Source organism: Plasmodium cynomolgi, chromosome 6, assembly GCF_000321355.1.
Source record: "Plasmodium cynomolgi strain B DNA, chromosome 6, whole genome shotgun sequence".
Lineage (NCBI taxonomy): Eukaryota > Apicomplexa > Aconoidasida > Haemosporida > Plasmodiidae > Plasmodium > Plasmodium cynomolgi.
In genome coordinates, this window is record NC_020399.1 from 493,552 (window position 1) to 513,147 (window position 19,596).

Genomic DNA, 19,596 nt, shown 5'->3' on the forward strand with positions numbered 1-19,596 from the left:
TAAATAGGAATAGGAATAGGAATAGCAAAATATGACCATGTTCATGTGAGCGCTTCGTCTGGGCTGGACACGAACGCGCGCCGCGCTCACATCTTCCGACAGCAGCCACGCATCGGTGGATAGTGAACAACACGTTGAAGCTACGCTTCACCTTTTCCACCCCTCCCTTCCTGTGCTTACTTCTTCCTCACTTAACCAGTTTTTATTTTCTGAGGGCGCACTTGCACTTTGATCGGATACAGATGAACGGGGTGAAGAGGAGGTATAAGAAGACTCTCCTTTTGCATGTCTTTCGTCAGTTATTTTTTGTTTCCCCTTCGTCTTGCATTCCTTTGTAAGACCATCATAATTTGCACAGCCTGGTTGAGAGTCCTCCTTTCTGTTTTTACAAAATTCACTTTCGAGGGGGGTGCCATCCTCACGTCGATGTTCCTTATCTCCATCGCAGAAGCTGGAGTTTATGTGCTGCAGGGATGGGGAAGTATATGCATGGTTGGGATGGAAAGGGGGGACGATTAACTGGGTATATGACACATTGATCTATGAGCGACTTTTTTTTTCTGATATGTTTTTCTTCGTTACGTCGTTGAGGCTGTGCAGCTGATGCTCGATGACTCGGATCTGCCGTGGGGAGAGGAAGCGGGAGAAAAAAAAAAAAAAAAAGTGACCCAAACTTTGCATACAAGCAGCAGAGTGGAGTGGAGAGGACGGACTAACATGAGTTACACGTAACTACACAATTGCCTAATGAGAGTAAGCAAGCGATTGGCCAGGCACGCCTACCTTCTCGTGCAGCCTGTTGTGGTAGGACTCGCTAGGGTTTTCCTCCAAGTTCGCTTCTTTTTTGTCTAAACTAGTGGGAGGTCTATCCCTGACGGATTGACTAGCCTTTCCCTCCTCCCTCCTGTGAAGACTCCTCTCCTTGTTGCTGTTCCTGTGCTTATCTGCAATTTCGATGTAAGAAAACAAAAAAAAAAAAAAAAAGGAGGGGGGGTAACTCTATAGTGGCAACTGCTCAAACTGTTGAGGGATTCTCTTTCACCTCCGTTTGTTTCTTCCCACTTACCCGTTTTGTGGTGGTCCTTAATTGCACCTCCGGGGGGGACATCACCTTTCGCGTCCTGCCATCAAAAAGAAAGAAAAAAAAAAAAAATGCAACTTTCTGCACTCAGATATATGTTGAAGCACAGGGGGCACACCGCTTATCCCCGAACAACCATCGATGCAGGAACGTGTGGACAAACTCACGTGAGCAAATTGGCAATGCAGGTTGTTCAAACACAGGGCCAGATTTTTCTTTCGCAGATTTTTTAGCATAATCGAGTGGCTGTGCAGTTCCTCCTCCAGGTGGTTGATGTCGTCTTCGAGGATGATCCTGGACGGCTTGCACGAGCTGGGGGGAGGGGGGAGGAATGAGCCCAGCGAATGAGTGAATCGAGCGAACGAGTGAACCCATCGAACGAATGAACCCAACGAACGAGTGAACGGCTCACTCATAGACGCGAAGAAACACACACGGTGCTTCCCCGCCGCGGAGATTGAGCAAGCCAAAAGGACTCGCCATTTCGAAACGAAGTGGACAAACCAGTTGGGGTTGCTCCTGTCCTCGTCAAAGATTTGCGCCTTCACGTCCTTCATTTTTTTTCGCAGCTCGTTTATCTTAACCACGATGTGGTTGATCTGTGCGCGGAGAAGGGGGACGTAGTAGGGGGGCGTAGTAGGGGGATGTAGTAGGGGGACATTGTACAAGAGCCGAGTTGTGAGCAGCGGCGACCGTGGCCATGGGGGAAAGGCCTGCCTACGTCGGCGCCCCCTCATGTGCACACACAACAACGCGCTTAAGCCGAATGCACCATCGATGGCGCAAAGGGGCATTCCGCTACCTCCTCGAAATTCTCGTTGACTAGCTCCTCCAGGCTGGTCACGTAGAGCAGCTTTTCGTTTCGGGTCTGCGTAGGGAAGTGGCGAAGTGACGAAGCGGTGTGGCGAAGCGGTGGGATGACGCGCCGTAACGAAGCGGTGGCATGACGCGGTGTGACGAAGCGATGGCGGTCTACTTCTCCCCGCCTGCACTTACATATTCTTCCTCCATGAGGAGGAACTTGATTCGTTGAAAAAGCTCATCGATGAGGTTCTTCAAGTTGAGGTAAAACACGTTTATGGTTTGATGACCCTGCGGAAGGAGGGAAGCGGAAGGAGGAGGGACGCGGAAGGAGAATCGTCATGAGGTTGATTCTGTCACTATGAGGTTGCTTTATATATCTAGTTGGGGTTAAAAATTTGGTGTAGTAAAGCACACGTCGATTTTTATCGCTAGCCAAATGGGAAGAGCATGGAACCTACCTCTATGACGATGTTCTTCGTTTGCATGAAGACACTGTCGATGGCATCCGTGGAGACATCACCTCTACTCAAGTTAAACAATACCTCTCGGTTCACGTCCTTTTGATTTTTGAGCAATTTAATTTCTTGCCTATATTTTTCATTCTCGTCATTTAGATTAACTAGCTGTGTTGCGAGTATTTTTTTAATTCCATTTATATCGTAACTTGAGAGGATGGCCTTTCCGAGAGTCTTCATCTGATTTCGTAGCTTTTCGTTTTCTTCTTCCAGCTGTGCGTTCACCTGTTCGTAATTCACTTTGCGGAAATTCACTGGGTCGTAGTGCGTCTGCTTGTTCTTCGCGATGACTTCGCGCAGGCGGTTGCACTCGTTCTGTGGGCAGGTGGGGGGCGATCCGAGGTGGGAGGCGATCACAGGTGGGAGGCGATCACAGGTGGGAAGCGATCACAGGTGGGAAGCGATCACAGGTGGGAAGCGATCACCCGTTGGTAGCAATCACCCGTTGGTAGCAACCGCACATGGTAGCAACCGCACATGGTAGCAACCGCACATGGCAGCAACCGCACATGGCAGCAACCGCACATGGTGCACTCCACGGGGAGGCGCTCTCCCAAATGCACACTCCTCGCTACCTTGTAGAGACGGGCCAACTCGCTCAGGTTCCATTTCTCCGCGTTGATCGATCGAATTCTGCTGCTCAGCCTTCCTATCTTACTGTTCAAAGAGTTAATCTCACCACACAGAGGAGATCCAACATCTATCACTTTGCAAGACACATCCGTGGAACATCTATTCACGTAGCTCCTCACATCGTCATTAATCTCCTTTTTGTATGCATCACCTGAGTTACTGTGTTGCCTTATGACCAATCCGCTCTGCTGAGTTCCATGTGGGAGAGTCGATGCAAAGGCTTTTATAACTCGCTGGTCTCCTACCACCCCAGGGATGCAACCCCCCTGTGATGGGAAGCTATAAGTTATTTCTTGTGTGCAGGCTGCATTAGGTGTAGCATTCCTTGAGTGGGTTCTAACTGGGACTGACTTCTGCCTACCTAGGGAAAACCTATTTAAGGGAGATACAGAACCTGTTCTGTTCCTTCCACCTCCTGATTGACGATGCAGCGATTTGGTTCGAATGAAGACGTTGCTGTTGAGGGGGCGAATGGTTGCTTTGCTCGGCGAGGAGAGGCGAAAGGGGCTTTCCCGTCTGTCAGGTGAGTACCTCTTAGGTCCCTTCATCTGACTGCCACTTCTCTGCATCTGACTGCCACTCCCCTGCATCTGTCTAGCACCCCCCTGCATCTGTCTAGCACTCCCCTTCGTCGACCCGTTAGGGTAAATCAATATTTCAGTCTTGTCCCCCCTCCACTGTTTCTTTCCCTGGAGCTGCTTATTCTTAACGGAGCTGTTGCAGAAGAAGCTTTTTTTCGCGGAGGTTGCTGGGGGGGGCACGCGGTAAGACTGCTTGTAGGATTGCTTGTAGGGTTGCTTGTAAGACTGCTGGTACGGCTGCTTCTGGGGGGGGCGATGGTTTGGGATGACCACCGGTGCTGATCCGTATCTCTGCGGAAGCGGGGGCTTGCGTCATGTCGTAGTTGGCGTACTGAGGGTGGCTGCCATAGTTGCGTTGGGTGGCACGACTGGGTTGAGTGGCATGACTGAGCTGAGTGGCATAACTGGGATGGACGCCGTAACTGGGATGGGCGGCATAGCTGGAATGACCGCTATGCTGGGGGTGGCCGCTCCAACTCGCATCAACTGCTTGAGTGGCGATGGCCTGCTGACCCCCGTAAGCCCCCATGTCCACAGAGCCGACCCAGCTGGCCGAAGCCCCACTGCACACGTCCCCCGCGTCAACGAAGTGGTAGGCCACCTCATCGGGTCCTTTTAGCACCCCCCCCATTCCATCAGTGCCGCTCGCAACCACACCGCCGCTTCCAACCAAAGCGCTGTGTCCTACCAAACTGCCGCTTCCAACCAAACCGCCGCTCGCAACCACACCGCCGCTCCCAACCACGCTGCCGCTTCCATCCACAAGGAGCGATTCCTGCGCAAGGTAAGGATCCATTCCGCCCTTGAAGCTTTCCTGAAAATACGCTCGTTCCGCTTGCGTCGAGTCAACATAACCCCCACTGCTGTGCCTTCCCTCGTCCACAAAGCAAACGTTTTTGTTACTCACTCTGTGTGTATTTCCTTCCTGTTGCGCGAGTCCCACAAGGTTGTTGCTTTCGCAGGAGCCAGGGATTTGCCCCTCCGTTTGGTACACGTAAAAGGTTTGTTCTGTCTCGTGGGCTGTCTGCGGGGCGACCTGCTGGGACATCTGCGGGGCGATCTGCTGGGACATCTGCTGGGACATCTGCTGGGACATCTGCTGGGACATCTGCTGGGACATCTGCTGGGATATCTGCGGGACGACCTGCGTGGCGGTGGTTTCGGCTTTACCACGCAGAACGCTGCGCTCGATTGGACCACTGCTAACGTGGGAGGCTCTCCCCTTTCGTCGGAACACTACACCTTGGCTACTACCTCTGTTCAACGTAGTCCATTTCGCACCATTAGGGAGTCCCCCTGTGGGAGATTCTCCCCCCAGGTCGTCCTTCGAACTCCACAAGCTCCGTTCACGCATCACCGAGCTTGAACGCTCTCTATATTTGGATTTTTCTTCTCCGCTGCGCTTACTCTTAATTTCCCTCCCTGACTCTTTACGTTCTTCCTCCACCTTCTCTTGTATTCCCTGGAGCAGCGTCCTCGTGAGCTTGTTGAGTATGTGGCTGTCTCCGAGTTTCATACTGACCCCTTTCTTTGCGTCTCCCCCTTGACTGCTTCGTCTTTCTCTCCTCGAGGCACCCACTCCGTAGGGCTCCCCCATTCCAACGTCACATACTGCTTGAGGCGTCTGCTCTCCCACCTGGTTATCGCAAAAGAGTTCGGATGTTTGCTCGACCAGGTGAGTGCTGCGCCTTCTCCGTTGTGTGTTGTTTTGCTCTGCCGAGAATGGAGCAGCAAACTGGGTAGTCACTCCTTCTACGTCTATTCCCATTTCCACCTTGCTCGCCTCTTCCCCCTTTGCATCATTTTTTTTATATTTCTGTGCACACGAATACGATTTGCGCATGTCCTTAAGGGATGTGCGAGAACTCGCCTCTTTGTCTCTCCATTGGTTCAGCACATCCTCGTTAGCTTCCGTGATGGTTCTCCTGTTGTAGTGGTGCAGGTTGTTCGCGTCTGCCTGGGCCATTTTGCATTCACCCGAGTAACACACCCGAGTAACACTCCCGAGTAACACACCCGAGAGATACTCCCGAGTAACACACCCGAGAGATACTCCCGAGTAACACACCCGAGTTACACTCCCGAGTATCACTCGCGTATGTCACCCGCAAATGCTGCACACTCCTTCACCTCCAAAGGGGACGCAAAAGAGGAGACAGCTGGACGCACACAAATGGGCAATCAGGGTGACGATCTCCAATGTTGTTACAAAACGCCTGAACAGTCAGGTAAAAATTGTTAAAAAAAAAAAAAAAAAAAAGACGAAAGGGGAAATCCCCACGATGAGATTTCCTCTGTAGGAAAAGTGAGGACAATCACTTGGGGTAGTAAAAAAAAAAAAAAGGCAAATGGGATTACCTCACAGTGGAAGGGGAAAAAACTTTCGCATGAAAATTTGTACCAAGCGAAAGCAATCGCAGACGCATGCTCATACGAATACGCATAAACAGACGTATATGCATACGCAGACGCAGACGCGCACACCGAACAAACGCCCAAGAAAAGAGCAGCCACAACACACACAACTAGTTGGCCTGCCCCTCGGGGGGGGGAATACGTCCGTGCATACGTCCCCTGGCGCGCACACACCACTTGGGGGAAGCGGCACCCTCCAGCTGGCGACCGTTTGCTTTCCCCCACACGATTGCGCGCATCGTCTGACGATACTTCGCTGGCACACATTTACAACATAACCGTATTTTTTTTTTTTGCGCTTTTTTCGCTTTTTTCGCTTTTTTCGCCTTTTGCGTTTTTTACACTTGTTTACTCGTGCTTTACCCGCGAGTCATCCTTACAGCCAGCCACTCGAAAAGGGGGGCACACAGCGCTGCTATCATACAGCGCTGCTATCACACAGTGCTGCTATCATACAGCGCTGCTATCACACAGTGCTGCTATCACACAGTGCAGCTATCATACAGCGCAGCTATCATACAGCGCTGCTATACATACAACACTGCTATACATACAACACTGCTATACACACAACACTGCTATACACACAGCACTGCCATACGCACACACACACGTGGGTAGCTCCTCCTGTTTGCGAAAAAATAATTGCGACCTTTTCACGCGCCCTCCCGTTTTGGCGCGAAGTTTTTTTTCAAACGTGTAAAAATTAATTTATTAACAATTAAAAAAAAGGAAAGAAAAAAAAGAAAAAGGAGAAAAAAAAGAAAAAGGAAAAGGAAAAAGAAAAGAAAAAGAAAAGAAAAAGAAAAAGAAAAAGAAAAAGAAAAGGAAAAAGAAAAGAAAATGCCCTTGCTAAATGGAGAGGGGTAGCACATATGGACGTGAGCATACCAAAGCGCAGGCGCACGCATTCAGTTACACTCGCGCGAGGCCATTTGGTTGTCTCTCGCGCGGGAGCAAACACATGGAGGCGGCAGATCAGGACATGTATCCTCCGCGTGTCCCGAGTCAACCACAATTCGCTTTGGGGGGGAAATTAAAAAAAAAAAACGTTGCCAATGTTGCGTTGTGTTGCGTTGTGTTGCGTTGTGTTGCGTTGTGTTGCGTTGTGTTGCGTCGTACCTCGTGGCTTAAAACAAACAAAAAGGGGAATCAGGAAGTTACAGCTGGGGCGCCATGTGGTGAGGCACGCACTGAGCATAAGCTAGACAAGCGCAGGGCATAAGCTAGACACACACTTAGCATAGGCTAGACACACACTTAGCATAGGCTAGACACACACTGAGCATTGGCTAGACTCACGTGGGAGTAAAACCAGCCCTACCATGCTGGCATAGCTTTGCTCGGGGGAACGATAACCTTTCAACATGTGCACCCATTCCTGTTTAGCAAATCTGTTGTTATCGTTGGGCCTTTCCCTCACGACATCATCCCTGAGGGGGGGTGACTACATAGGTGGTGCTGCTGCGGATGCTTCTGATATTGCGGATGCTTCTGATATTGCAGATGAGTCTGATATTGCAGATGAGTCTGATATTGCAGATGCGTGTGACATTGCAGATGCGTGTGACATTGCAGATGCGTGTGACATTGCAGATGCGTGTGACATTGCAGATGCGTGTGACATTGCCGATGCTGCTGGTGGCGATGGCGACTGTGCTGGACGGACGAGCGAAGAGACCGCGCCTTCACTGCATCGATTTCTGGAGCAACTTTAACTTCTGCTTCTCCTTCTGCTTGATTTTGTCCTGCTGTTTTTTTTTTATATTTTCCTCTCTCTCCACGATGGCAATGATATCGTCGATTTTTTCTCTTTTTTTTTTCTTCTTCGACGTCATGCTGAGGAGCATTTTTAATTTTTCGTTCACTGCGATTGGCTGAGGGGCGGAAGGAAGGGGGAAAACAAAAAGGGGAGTATGAGGTGCAGTGAGGGGTGCACTGTGAGGTGCAATGCGAGGTTCCATGCGAGGTGCAGAGAGAGATGCAATGTGCGATGCAATGCGAGGTGCAATTTTCGCATGTTGGGAGTCCCTCTCACAGGGGGGGCTTCACCACTTGCGCTTTCCTCTACTTGCGCTCTCCTCTACTTGTGCGCTCCTCCACTTACGGTTTTCTCCTTGGGGTGGGGCGTGCCCGCATCGCCGTTGGCGACCACATTGGCGACCGCGTTGGCCCCCTCGTTAACCACATCTCCAGGGGCAGCCAGTCCCAGCTCCTCCCTCTTGAGTGAGTCGTTCAGTTCTTCCTGCTTTTTCTTTTCCTTTTTCTTCTTTTCTTTTTTTTTCTTCTTCTCCTTTTTCTTTAGCTTATCTTCATTATCCCCGTCGTCCTGGTTTTCCACCGATGGGCCATTCACATCTGCACCAGTAGGCGTAGCCTCTCCTGCTGCACTGCCACTCCCTGGCACAGTAATCTCCACAGACTTAACTCCATTCAGGAGCTCCTCCCCATCCTGCACTTCTTTTTCCACGCTGGGGTTATATGTGCTTGTAAATTCAAGTAAAATATTTTCCAATTTATTTTTTTCTCTTTCCTTTTTGTATTTTTTTTTTTTCTCCACTTGTTTTTGTTTAGTAAGACTGTTAATCCCATTAGCACTCCTATTTTGATTCTTCTTTGCATTAGGAGTGCTCGATGATTTGTTGTTTTTTGTATCCTTTTCGGGGACCTGTACCTGTGCGGGTTGCTCGGTATCCTCCTTGTCTTCCTCACTACTGTCATCACTATATTCGTCCTCTTTTTTCTTTTTTTTCGTTTTTTTTTTCTTTTCCTTGTTTTCATTTGCTCCATTCTTCTCCTGGTCATTCAGCTTATCCACCTCGTAGAAAAACTCGTCGTATTCGTCTACCATGTCTGCCCAGGAGGAGTACTTGCTGATCTGGGGAGGGGGAGGAAGGACAAGAAGAAGACGATGAAGAGGCGGGGTCAAAAGGGGTGTCAGAAAAAAAGGCATGAAAAAAGGGCATGAAAAAGGGGCATGAAAAAAAGGCATCAAAAAAGGGCATGAAAAAACGCACAAGCGGAATCACACACAGGCGGAATCATGCACGGGCACTACCAAGGGGCATCGCACCCGCGCGAGATCCGCCAACTCCTCGCCGCACTCACATCGAAGGAAAAGCTGCTGGCGTCCTTCTTCTCATTCTCCTTCTTCTGCTGACTCTCCTTCAGCTGCTTCGACTTCCTCTTTATCTTATCCTCCTGCCGGAGAATCTGAAATATATTGTTCCTGGCGTTCATTGTTGCGACTTTTCAAGTGGCTCACACGGTAGGGAGGGGGTACTACAACTACTTGAGTACCTTCGTACCTGCTTGGCAAGTCTGCTTGGCAGAGAGTGCTTGTCAGGGAGTGCTTGTCAGAGAGTGCTTGTCTCTCTATACGTAAAAGGATGTAGGCGCTCAGCGTGCTGCCCTTCCTACTCTGCGGAAGGGAGTATATACCTACACGCCGCTGAAATGGAAGCAGGTTCACCTCTGCACAGGTCACCTCTGCACAGGTCACCTCTACACAGGTCACCTCTGAACAGGTCACCTCTGAACAGGTCACCTCTACACAGGTCACCTCCTTGCCTTTTTGCGCTGGCGGGACGTGAGTGATATGCACCCCTCGGCGTTCACTCCGGACGTATGAGAGAGCAACGTTTCGCGTATCTTCCAGCGCCCCGCATGCATGCCACAGGCTACCCAACAGGTTCACTTAAAACGCTGCAAAGTGATGCGCTTCAACTCTGGCACAAATAAATGTGAATGCTCTGCCAAGCGCAAGGGACAACAAACACATGCCTTATTGGATGAGATATCCTGCAGAGAATTGCTCACAAGAACCGCTCAGAAGAACCGCTCAGAAGAACCGCGCAGGTGGGCCTAGCAGGTGGGCCTGGCAAGCATACGTATCGCGGTATGGGTAGGTGCACTCACTGGAAGGCCCAGGCAGGTCCGCCAAAACTGATTAGCCACGTTAGAAACGCAAAGGGGCAGGCAAAGAGTAAGGCAAAGGAGAAGGAGAAGGGGAAGGAAAAGGAGAAAGAAACGGCATAGGGGCAGGCAAAGGAGAAGGAAACGGCATAGGGGCAGGCAAAGGAAAAGGAAACGGCATAGGGGCAGGCAAAGGAAAAGGCAAGAAAGGCTTGTTCCTTTTCTTCTAGCAATGTTGAAAATACACGTTTGTGCTACTTAGTGGCCAGGGCTTGAAAGGAAAAAAAAAATAAAAAAAAAGTGGAGTGGAGTGAAGTGAAGTGACGTGAAGCGGAGTGACGTGAAGCGAAGTGACGTGAAACGAAGCGACGCGAAGTGAAGAATAGGGAAAGAGCTACGCTATCAAAGCTGCGATGCTATAACGATAAAAGGAAAAAAAAAATCGTAGTGCCATCAGGCTCGCATCTTCACAAAAAGCTGCATGCGCATTGTATGCGTAAACGAATGGTTAGGTTATTATGCTACTGTGCCAATTGACCCGGGGAGGGTGACGATGGCTCAACGGGGTGGGGAGCATGCTTTGGAGGGTAGTGCCTCATCCCTTCATCGCGTCAACCCTTCATCGCGTCAACCCTTCATCGCTTCAACCCTTCATCGCGTCAACCCTTCATCGCTTCATCCCTTCATCGCTCCTTCGCTCCCTCGCGCTGCCTCCCTCCACCCTTGTTCGGCTTAGCGTTTCAACCCTTCGCTGCTTACCCCGCGCATTGCCACAAATATTCCACCGTTGCCCCCGCATGTATATTCCCTATTTTAGCGCTTATCCGCCAGGCGCGTCAAGTCCAAGCCTTTTTACCCTTTTCCCCTCCTTTTTTCCTCCTTTTATCGCTCCTTCCAACGCCCTCACTCACTCCTATTCGGTGGCACCAAAATTCCAACCCCTTTTTTTTCCTTGGCCAGGACGCTTGAGCTGAACCTGGGTCCCGCACACTCACTCAATTAGCTGTTTATTTGTTTATTTGTTTATTTATTTTTATTTTTATTTTTTTTTTTTGTAAATACATCCTTCGCGATGCGCAGTGGGGAGGGGGTGGTGACTGCAAAGGGAGAATAATCACTCAGCGCCGGAGAAAGCAAAAGGAAAAAGAAGCATACTGTGGGGAACAGACAAAGCAAACAAAATCAGTTGAGTCACTCCGCCCGAGTGGCTATCCATTCACTCACCTCCTTTTTTGAGCGTCACCGTGTAGTTGGCAAGGAAGGCTTCCTCATCATTATTTCACCTGATCGTTTACTTGTGAGGTGTGTCAACCTCCCTGCTGCTACTCCGTTGGGGCGCTCGCTGTCGGTCTGTCTGGGTGGCTTCCCCCTCTCCCACGAAATGGATTACCTCTGTGGAGGCGTGGTTGGAAGTATGTAAAAAAAATAGCAAAATGGTCACTCGTAAAATGACGCTTTCGCAGATGGCCTCTCTCAAAATGACGCTTTCTCAAATGGCCACTCGCAAAATCCCATCGGCGTCCACTTTTCTTGTGGAGGCCCCTAATCACCATTGCACAGTCGTTACGTGTACGTACAGTGGATACACTTAACCACTCCATAAGGGGTGGAGGTTAAACATGCCTCGCGTTTTTAATGACAGCTGTGAATTTTCTACTTGAAGAAGGAAAAAAAATCAAAAGGATGCACTTCAACCGAAGTGATTTTTTTTTTGTCCCTCCCTTGTCTGTCTTTATAAACTGAATTATTTCCCCAGTTTTACAATACCCTCTACAAGGTGATGTCTTTGTCTGTTCCCATCGTTACTTGTACAACTGTGTGTGTATTTTTTTATTTTGCACTCCATTTGGATCCCATCATCTTCGCTTGTCCATCTTGAATTTCCCACACTCAAACATGAACGCTCACACACTTAAAGAGAGCGACATGAACGAGATGATTTTGGGTCTCATGAAGAATAAGAAGAAGGGCACCGTGGCGAGGAAGAAGAAAACGAAGAAAAGACCCCCAAAGGGTAGCTTAACCAAGGAGGAAATAAAGAGGTTGGGTGAGCAAAAAATGGAAAGGAAAGACAAACGCAAAAGTGCGCGGAAATGGCTATCTGTGCACTGTAAAGGTGCTGACCTGTTCAGGTGATTTTTTTTTTTCTTAATTTTTCCACTTCTCTACCGCTGCCCTACCGCTGCCCCACTTCAGCAATGCCGAGGCCGCCTTCCAACGACAGGAGCAAATGTACAGGGACGAGGAGGCGCACACGCTGCAGTACATAAGAGGCGAGGCTGCGAGCAAAGAGAAGGAGGTACTACTCCCTGTGGCGTGCGCCTCCTTTGGGGGGCGGGTCCCTCCAATCCACCGATCCGCGCACCTGCGTAAAAGTGCACACGTGCAGCTGCCATCTGCCCATCTGCTCACCTACTCCCCGGCCGCTCCCCCCCCAACAGCTAAACGACTACTACGTGTACTGCCAAAAGTTTAAAAATGAATACAAGACGAATTTCAACGAGTCTATGAAGCAGTCGGAGGTAACACTTTTTTCCACGTGATGTCCAACCCGTTTGGATGTCCCCCCCCCCACACACACCTTTAAGAGATACCAAGGGAGGATCACTTCGCCATCCCTTCGTCGCAACTCACCACAGGAAATGCGAAAAGAACTATCGAAACTCCGCACTGAATACCTGGATCTCAAGTTACTTCTTGGTGTGTGTAAAGGGGAAAAAAAAAAAATGCGCGGGATTCTCCAAAAAAAAGAAACGAGATAGCTTCTTACATGGGGATGCGTTGCGAACGGATCGCTAACCCCCCTCTAATAACTCCCCTTTGTGTGTGTACTCTCTCCACCCCCTACCGCAGAGGACCAAAGAAAAATGGAGCTCAACGGCATGTTCAATTTTTACCAAAAAAAACTGCTGGACATCAAAGCCCACTGCATCAGCCAGACATTCTGCGACGACAATTTGAAAAATATCGTCCACGAAATTTTGAGGGTCATCCATTAGGTGAGGTGGTCACGGGTTCTCATCGGACTAGGCTAATCCTGGTCCAGATCTAGATCTTAATCCTGGTCCTGGTCCAGATCTAGATCTTAATCCTGGTCCTGTCCAGATGTAGATCTTAGTCCTGGTCCTGTCCAGATGTAGATCTTAATCCTGGTCCAAATCCATATCATAATCCTAATCATAATCACAATCTCCATTTAACTTCCGTTTCCGTTTTCTTTTCCTTTTCCCTTTTCGTCGCGCTCCTAAATGTTTGCAGTGTGGGACGCATCTGCACACGGGGGCATCCGTGGGGGCATCCACTGGGTCGCGCCTCAGCCACTCCTTAGCCACTCCTCAGTCACTCCTCAGCCGTCCCACATCTCGTCGTACGCCCCTCCGCTACTCCTCAGCCGCCCCTCAGCCACTGCTCAACCCCCCCTCAGCCGTCCCACATCTCGTCGTACACCCCGCGCCGAGCCTGCCCAAAGAGCTGAACGAAAATGATGTTTTGCCCATCTGACACAAATCGAGAAACTAACTTGAACTTCAGCTTGGTCCTTTCTTTATAACTCTCCTGGGCAAACACGAAGGCATTTAAAACCTGCGAGCGAAGAAGGATTTTCTCCAATTTTTTTTTTTTTCCTCCACGTTTACTATGCTTGTAATGATAACACAGTTTTCGATGACACTGTTTAGTTTGAGAAAGTCCATGCATAGAAATTTTATCCTCCTCGACATGGCGAGGTTGTCGCTTCGTTTTTGCAATATCCCATCACTGGGGAACAACGCGTTCAGTTCGTGTGTGCCCAGCGTACAGAAATGGGAAGCAACATCCCCCCCTATTGAAGGAGACTCTCCTCCACTTTTCCCTACTCCCCCTTTCCCACTTCGAACCGATTTGTCTACCCCTTCTCTGGACAAAAAAGGGACATTTCCCCCCACCTGTACATCATCCTCATTAACACAACGTGGTATGGTCAAGAAGAGCCTCTTCAAATTTGCATTAGCTTGTCTTATGTGATCCTTACATTCGTCAACCCCAAGGAGGAACACTCGGTTGGTGAACTTCCCTGGAGTCATGTTCACTTCATTTAAAGCTTCGAAAAATGTAAAAGGGGAATGCATAGGAAATGACAAAATGGGGTAGTTAATACTGGGGGAGCCACAAGGGGCAGTCATTAAAATGGAAAATATTTCCAAAATTATGCTGCCATCATTACAAAAGGGATCAACAAGAAATAAATTTTTTCCTCCATTGGTATAATTAAAAATATTTATTTTGAACAATGCTGAAGCTATGATTGTGCTTTTTAATGAGTTCTCATTTTTGTGTGCAATGTACAAGCGTTTGTTTAAGTCATTACTTATGTTTACACTGATTTTTAATTCGTTGTAACGGAAAAGGACATGTATTTTTAGCGGCTGGAGAGAGGACGCAGTCAGTTTTTTCTTCTTCAAAAAAATATTTTCATCTCCGTTTTTTTCTATATACACTTGCTGCTGTTTTTTAATCACGTTTAGGATGATATTTTTGATCATGCATGTGTGGAACAGCCTTGACTTTATGGTCTTCACATTTATTTGGGGTTCCGTGAACACACTGCTGAAGGGGATGTACGCAGACCAGTTAATGTTCCTCACGTCATTTATGAAATTATTTTCGTATGCGCAGTACGAGTTGTGTATCAGCAAGCGAATTTGTTCCACTGTTCGACTGGTTAGTAGCAACTTGTATATGTATTTCAAATTGGACTCCACCTCAATGCTGTTTTCGCTAACCACGTGGGGATATTTGGCGTCATACGTTTCCTCCAGCGACAGGACGTTGTCGTTCTTGTACGGCACGACGCATACGTATTTGTGCAGCTCCCCCGCGCCTTCGTCCTTGCAGCGTGCCACACTGCCGCTGCCGCTAACCCTGCCCCTGCCACTGCCGCCGTCACCGCCGCTTTCACCGCCGCTGTCGCTACTGTAGAGCCGCTTCCTCCAGGGCGCCCCCCCTTTCGAATGTACAAGACTGTCACACCAACTGTGTTTCAGCCGTGGGGGAAGAAGTCTCAACATATTGTCGTTTTACCCAAAACGTGTTTCATTTTGGCTAGCTTTTTTTTTTTTTTTTTTCCAAAAAAGTTATGAACAGGTCAGGCAAAATATCAAAAAAGGAGAAGCAAATTAGTTCCCCCTCCAAAAAAAAAAATCACCCAGTGAGTGCACAATTTCGAAATGGCTACTGATTGTTACTGCTCTTCCCGCGCACTTCGGGGGGGGGAAAATAAGTCAACTCGGGTAGGCATCCACTTCAGGGGAAAATAAAAAATCAAAAATCAAAAATGCGTTTTGACTGCCTCTATACAAATGAGGAAACAGTTTCACCGTTTTGTCAAGCGGTACACGCCACTGTGCAAAGGTGTGGTGTTCATACCTGCGTGTGTTGCATGTCGCGGAAAAGAACGTTGCACCAGCGTGAAGCTGTTTTTTCCGCGGTTTTGAATTTTCCCAAGTGGAGCTTCACCCCGGGGGGGAAAAGGTGGCGACTGCGACGAGCAGGAGAGAGGTCGGTCAAGCAGGTGCCAGCAGCGTCCACCACGTCCATCACGTCATTCACTTCCACCACGTCCATCACGTCATTCACTTCCATCACTTCCATCACTTCCATCACTTCCATCACTCCCACCACTTCCATCACTCCCACCACTTCGAACCTCTGCTCTTCCCATGGAAGTGGTAATCAAGAGGCCCTACATCGAAGTATTCGAACGGATACTGAAGCTGTTCACATCGGTGAGCGAACAGCTGCACCTCCGACTGACGCGCAGCAAGCTAGAGCTCATCGGGTCCAACAACTTAACGAACGAATTGATAATCCACGTGGACAAGAAATTTTTCTCCCTAGGCAATGTGAACTGTGATGAGAAGAGTGCCAGTGGCTCCCTCAGCTCGAAAGACTTATACCACTGCCTGTTTAGCTACCAAATAACGAGACTGCTGAGGAGTGATGGGAGTTTCCGCTTGGGGGCCTACGAAAGGGGCCAGCGGGGCAGCAATGTTGGTGGTGGTAGCGGTGGTAGCGGCGGAGCTCGTGGTGGTGGCGTCGGCAGTGGTGGCATCGGCAGTGGTGGCATCGGCAGTGTTGCCATCGGCAGCAGTTGCGACGCCGCTGATGTGTCCAAAATTATTCTCAAATTCAACAAGAAGAACGGCACGCTGGAGGTGGTCGTGAAATTTAAAAAGCGCAGCACGCACTTTAGCGCGGAGCTCAAACTGAGGCCCTTCTGCAACCCACTAAAAAGTTACGTGTACAAAAATGAATCCATTATACAAGTAGAACCCACTCTCTTTCTGATAAACTTGAAGGACCTAGCCAACGAAAGAAACGTTTTTCTAAAAAACACAGATGATGCAATTGTCCTGAGCGCCATAGAAACATCAGACTTTAGTCTCAACAAAGAAAAAATCAAAAGAGAGCAATTCTTTTACAACAATAAAAAAATATCCATTCCTTCATGTAAGACTAAGTATTTCTTCAAAAACAAAAAGTTTGAGGATCACACTTTGGCACTTCCTCTCCCTGACTTAAAACTCGTTTTTAAATTCTGCTCCGACTTGAATTTATTTTGTTTATTTGCCACCAAAAATTTTAAAGAAAATGTAGTCATCTGTTTTGGTGGAATTATTTCACGTATTCTAGAGAAGAACAAAAGGAGGATTTTATCTCAACGGTGTGGTAAAAAGGGGGGAGGTTCCGAGTTGATACAACAGACTCACTGGGGGGGGGAAGCACCTACCAAGGTAGGGGAATACAACGGAATGTATGACCACAGCGTTTATGCAAAGAGTCCCTCCCCGTACAGAATTCTTCATTCACAGGGGAAAGAGGAACAGGGACCCCAATCGTGTGTTTTCTACCTCTCCGATGAGAACGACTCAAGTGATGAATACGACTCGGATGTGGATGAAATAGATCAGCAGGCTCTTTATTTTTCCCCTTCACATGGTCAGGCGGACTTGTGCAACGATAATGGGGTGCAGTACAGCGGTGTGCAGTACAGTGGTGTGCAGTACAGCGGTGTGCAGTACAGCGGTGTGCAGTACAGCGGCGTGCAGTACAGTAGCGTGCACCACGATGACCTGCACCACGATGACCTGCACCACGATGACCTGCACCACGATGACCTGCACCACGACGACTTGCACTACAATGGCATCATAACGGGGCGAATCCATTTCACGTCCTACTTCAACATGTCCTGCAATTTTAATCACTACAATTTTAGCGGAGACGACGTGGTTAGGAGTTACTTCGGGGGGTCTTCTCCACGCCAGGTGAAAGGGGTGGACGGTGCGCACAGCAGGGTGGACATCCCGGATGGCATGGCGAACGTCCCTGATGGCAAGGTGGACATCCCTGATGGCATGGCGAACCTCCCTGATGGCAGGGTGGAAGGGGAACAAGGACACCGCCCCCAGAGAGAGCAAACACATGAGCGATGCGAAGTGAGCGCCGGTGAAAACGCCACAAACAAAATGGCAACCAAACCAGCAGAGAAAAACATTAGCCAAACGTGCAACATAAAGTCCGAGAAGCAGGAACGCCTGAACTGGTCAAACAAAAGGAGTGATCCCAGTGAGGAGGACCCACATCATGTAAATAAATGCAGAAAAAGGGAACCAGTGGAACAAGGATCCTATCCTGATCTTAGAGAAGAGACAGAAGCATACACGAAGGAGGATACTCGGAGGATCCAACCCCCTAGTGAGGATCTAAATTATGATATCTTCATGAGAGGAAACAAAAAAAAGGAGGACAGCTTCTTCAAAATGGAGATAAAGATAAAGGAACTCGAAAGGACTCTAGACATGGTGGAAAAAATGGAACACCTGAACCAACGAAGTGTGATCAGGTCGAAAGGTGGAAATCGTGACGTAGCTTCTTCTTTCCCCGACGGAATGGACGAAAAAATTGGAAAAAAAAAAAACCCAAAGCAGAGTGTTTTCCTTCTAATTCATGTAAAACCAATAAAAGGGGAAGGACCTTGGGGAAGACATCGAAGGGGGTACGTCTACCACCCTGTGACAGTGCATCCGTAGAAGCAAACAGCCGCAGTAGTTGCGACCCCCGTTCGGATGAGTGCAACTCTTTTGATAGCGGCAACTTCTACTCAGTAGGTGACGAAGGGGACTCACTCTCCACTCCATCACCACAGGTTAAACAGGACGAGGAATGCGAGAGCTACTTCGATAACGTTTACTCCAAGTACCATTGGTGTGACAATTTAAGTGACTTTAGGAGGAGGCTCTGCGAAAGGGGCCACCAGGTCGGGGCTGGGTGGTACGTACCACGTCAAAGTTGCAATCAGGGGAGGGGTGCTGAAAAGCGGCTTCCCCCACGTGCCTCCAGGAGTTCGCATTATAGGCGGTCAAGCACAGACACAGATGGGGGAGCCACCCCGTGGAGGGAGGTGCGTAGGGGGGAGTGTAGGGAGGAGTGTAGAGAGGAGTGTAGGGGGGAGTGTAGGGGGGAGACCTATCCGTACGGACTAAAGCAGGACGAACGGTTTCATTGCCGCAAAGATGGAGCGCCTAGGAGGAGGCTCCCGTGGATGTCGAAGTAAGCACAAGGTGGGAAGGCCCCACCGGGGAGGAGCATCGCCATCGTTATTGTCATCGTGATCGTCGTCGTTATCGTGATCGTGATCGTCGTGCATATCGCCATCCTCATCGCTATCTTTTTTTTTTGTCAAAGTGGAGAATCGTTTTACCTGACTTGTTCATAGCAGTTTGAAAAGGGGCGCTGGTGCGGCGGGTGATCTGTCAAGCGGTGCCCACCGTGAGGGTTGCCAAGACAGCTACCCAGGCAGCTCCCGAGACAGTTTTCCGGATATCTTCCGAGACATCCCCCTGCGATGTTCACCCTAGCGGTGTTGGAGCCTCCCCTGGGGAAGACCCGCCAGAGGCGCAGCGTCTCATCGGGAGAGCCCGTGACGATGGACTCGCCGTCCGGACTGAGTGCGCCATACAGCACACGGAGCGCATGGCCACTGAGTGCAGAAACCTTTAGCAGCTGCGGATATCTCCACAGTACAACCTGGCCAAGTGAGTAGCTATGAGTGGAAACAAACTCGTTAGTATGCTTGGACCAAAAGATATTAGAAACCTGGGAGCTTGTGTGCAGTTCATTAAGACAGTCTCCTGTGGAGGTATCCCAGAAAAAAATTTTTTTATCAGCAGATCCTCCGCCAGTAGCAAGCAAATTGTGGTTGTGAGGAGACCAACTCATGGCCTTCACTGCAGCAGTATGTTTGGCTAGCTGGAACAGAGGAAGGCATTTTCTGCAATCCCATATATACACAGAGTTATCGTTGCACCCGGAAGCCAACTGCTTCGTTTCATAATTCCATTTAAGACCACAGACTTCCGAAGTATGATTAGTTAGCTGTGCGTAACTACTCTCCTTGCATCTAATGTCAGAACAGACGATCTTTGTGTCCCCACTGCCAGTACTTAACGTGTCGTAGTGCCATCCCAATGCTCCAACTCGTCTCTTGTGATTCCTGTACTTTCGTATCTTCACCTCTTTCTCCAAATCCCAAATTTGAACGACTCCGTTTGACAATCCAACAGCTAAGAAATTTCCAAAAAAGTTCCATTTCAATGATGTTATTACTTTTTTT

The 19,596-nt window shown here is 49.1% G+C and overlaps 6 protein-coding genes across 6 annotated transcripts in view; 2 read left to right on the top strand and 4 right to left on the bottom strand.

Moving 5' to 3' along the window:
• PCYB_062020 (hypothetical protein) overlaps positions 1–5,580 on the bottom strand; it is a gene marked incomplete at its 5' end in the record, with an annotated part of 6,532 nt that extends 952 nt beyond the window's left edge. The window contains 11 exons of the mRNA XM_004221369.1: positions 541–621; positions 784–944; positions 1,067–1,121; positions 1,249–1,383; positions 1,516–1,680; positions 1,884–1,949; positions 2,078–2,173; positions 2,344–2,715; positions 2,976–3,857; positions 4,102–4,746; positions 4,972–5,580. Coding sequence (XP_004221417.1) covers positions 541–621; positions 784–944; positions 1,067–1,121; positions 1,249–1,383; positions 1,516–1,680; positions 1,884–1,949; positions 2,078–2,173; positions 2,344–2,715; positions 2,976–3,857; positions 4,102–4,746; positions 4,972–5,580 — 3,267 coding nt within the window. The remainder of the gene's footprint in view (positions 1–540; positions 622–783; positions 945–1,066; positions 1,122–1,248; positions 1,384–1,515; positions 1,681–1,883; positions 1,950–2,077; positions 2,174–2,343; positions 2,716–2,975; positions 3,858–4,101; positions 4,747–4,971) is intronic.
• Positions 5,581–7,717: 2,137 nt separating this feature from the next.
• Positions 7,718–9,269, bottom strand: PCYB_062030 (hypothetical protein; the record flags this gene model as incomplete). The annotated part of the gene is made up of 4 exons (XM_004221370.1): positions 7,718–7,906; positions 8,137–8,358; positions 8,704–8,907; positions 9,138–9,269. The coding sequence occupies 4 exons, from the start codon at positions 9,267–9,269 to the stop codon at positions 7,718–7,720; spliced, it is 747 nt and encodes a 248-aa protein (XP_004221418.1).
• A 2,571-nt stretch (positions 9,270–11,840) lies between these two features.
• On the top strand, positions 11,841–12,943 carry PCYB_062040 (hypothetical protein; the record flags this gene model as incomplete). The annotated part of the gene is made up of 5 exons (XM_004221371.1): positions 11,841–11,986; positions 12,141–12,243; positions 12,386–12,466; positions 12,584–12,644; positions 12,798–12,943. The coding sequence occupies 5 exons, from the start codon at positions 11,841–11,843 to the stop codon at positions 12,941–12,943; spliced, it is 537 nt and encodes a 178-aa protein (XP_004221419.1).
• A 636-nt stretch (positions 12,944–13,579) lies between these two features.
• On the bottom strand, positions 13,580–14,989 carry PCYB_062050 (hypothetical protein; the record flags this gene model as incomplete). Its single annotated transcript, XM_004221372.1, has 1 exon — positions 13,580–14,989. A coding segment is annotated over one exon (1,410 nt), but the record flags the coding sequence as incomplete, so codon positions are not given.
• Positions 14,990–15,640: 651 nt separating this feature from the next.
• Positions 15,641–16,975, top strand: PCYB_062060 (hypothetical protein; the record flags this gene model as incomplete). Its single annotated transcript, XM_004221373.1, has 1 exon — positions 15,641–16,975. A coding segment is annotated over one exon (1,335 nt), but the record flags the coding sequence as incomplete, so codon positions are not given.
• Positions 16,976–18,788: 1,813 nt separating this feature from the next.
• Positions 18,789–19,559, bottom strand: PCYB_062070 (cell division cycle protein 20 homolog putative; the record flags this gene model as incomplete). Its single annotated transcript, XM_004221374.1, has 1 exon — positions 18,789–19,559. A coding segment is annotated over one exon (771 nt), but the record flags the coding sequence as incomplete, so codon positions are not given.
• Positions 19,560–19,596: the final 37 nt, after the last annotated feature.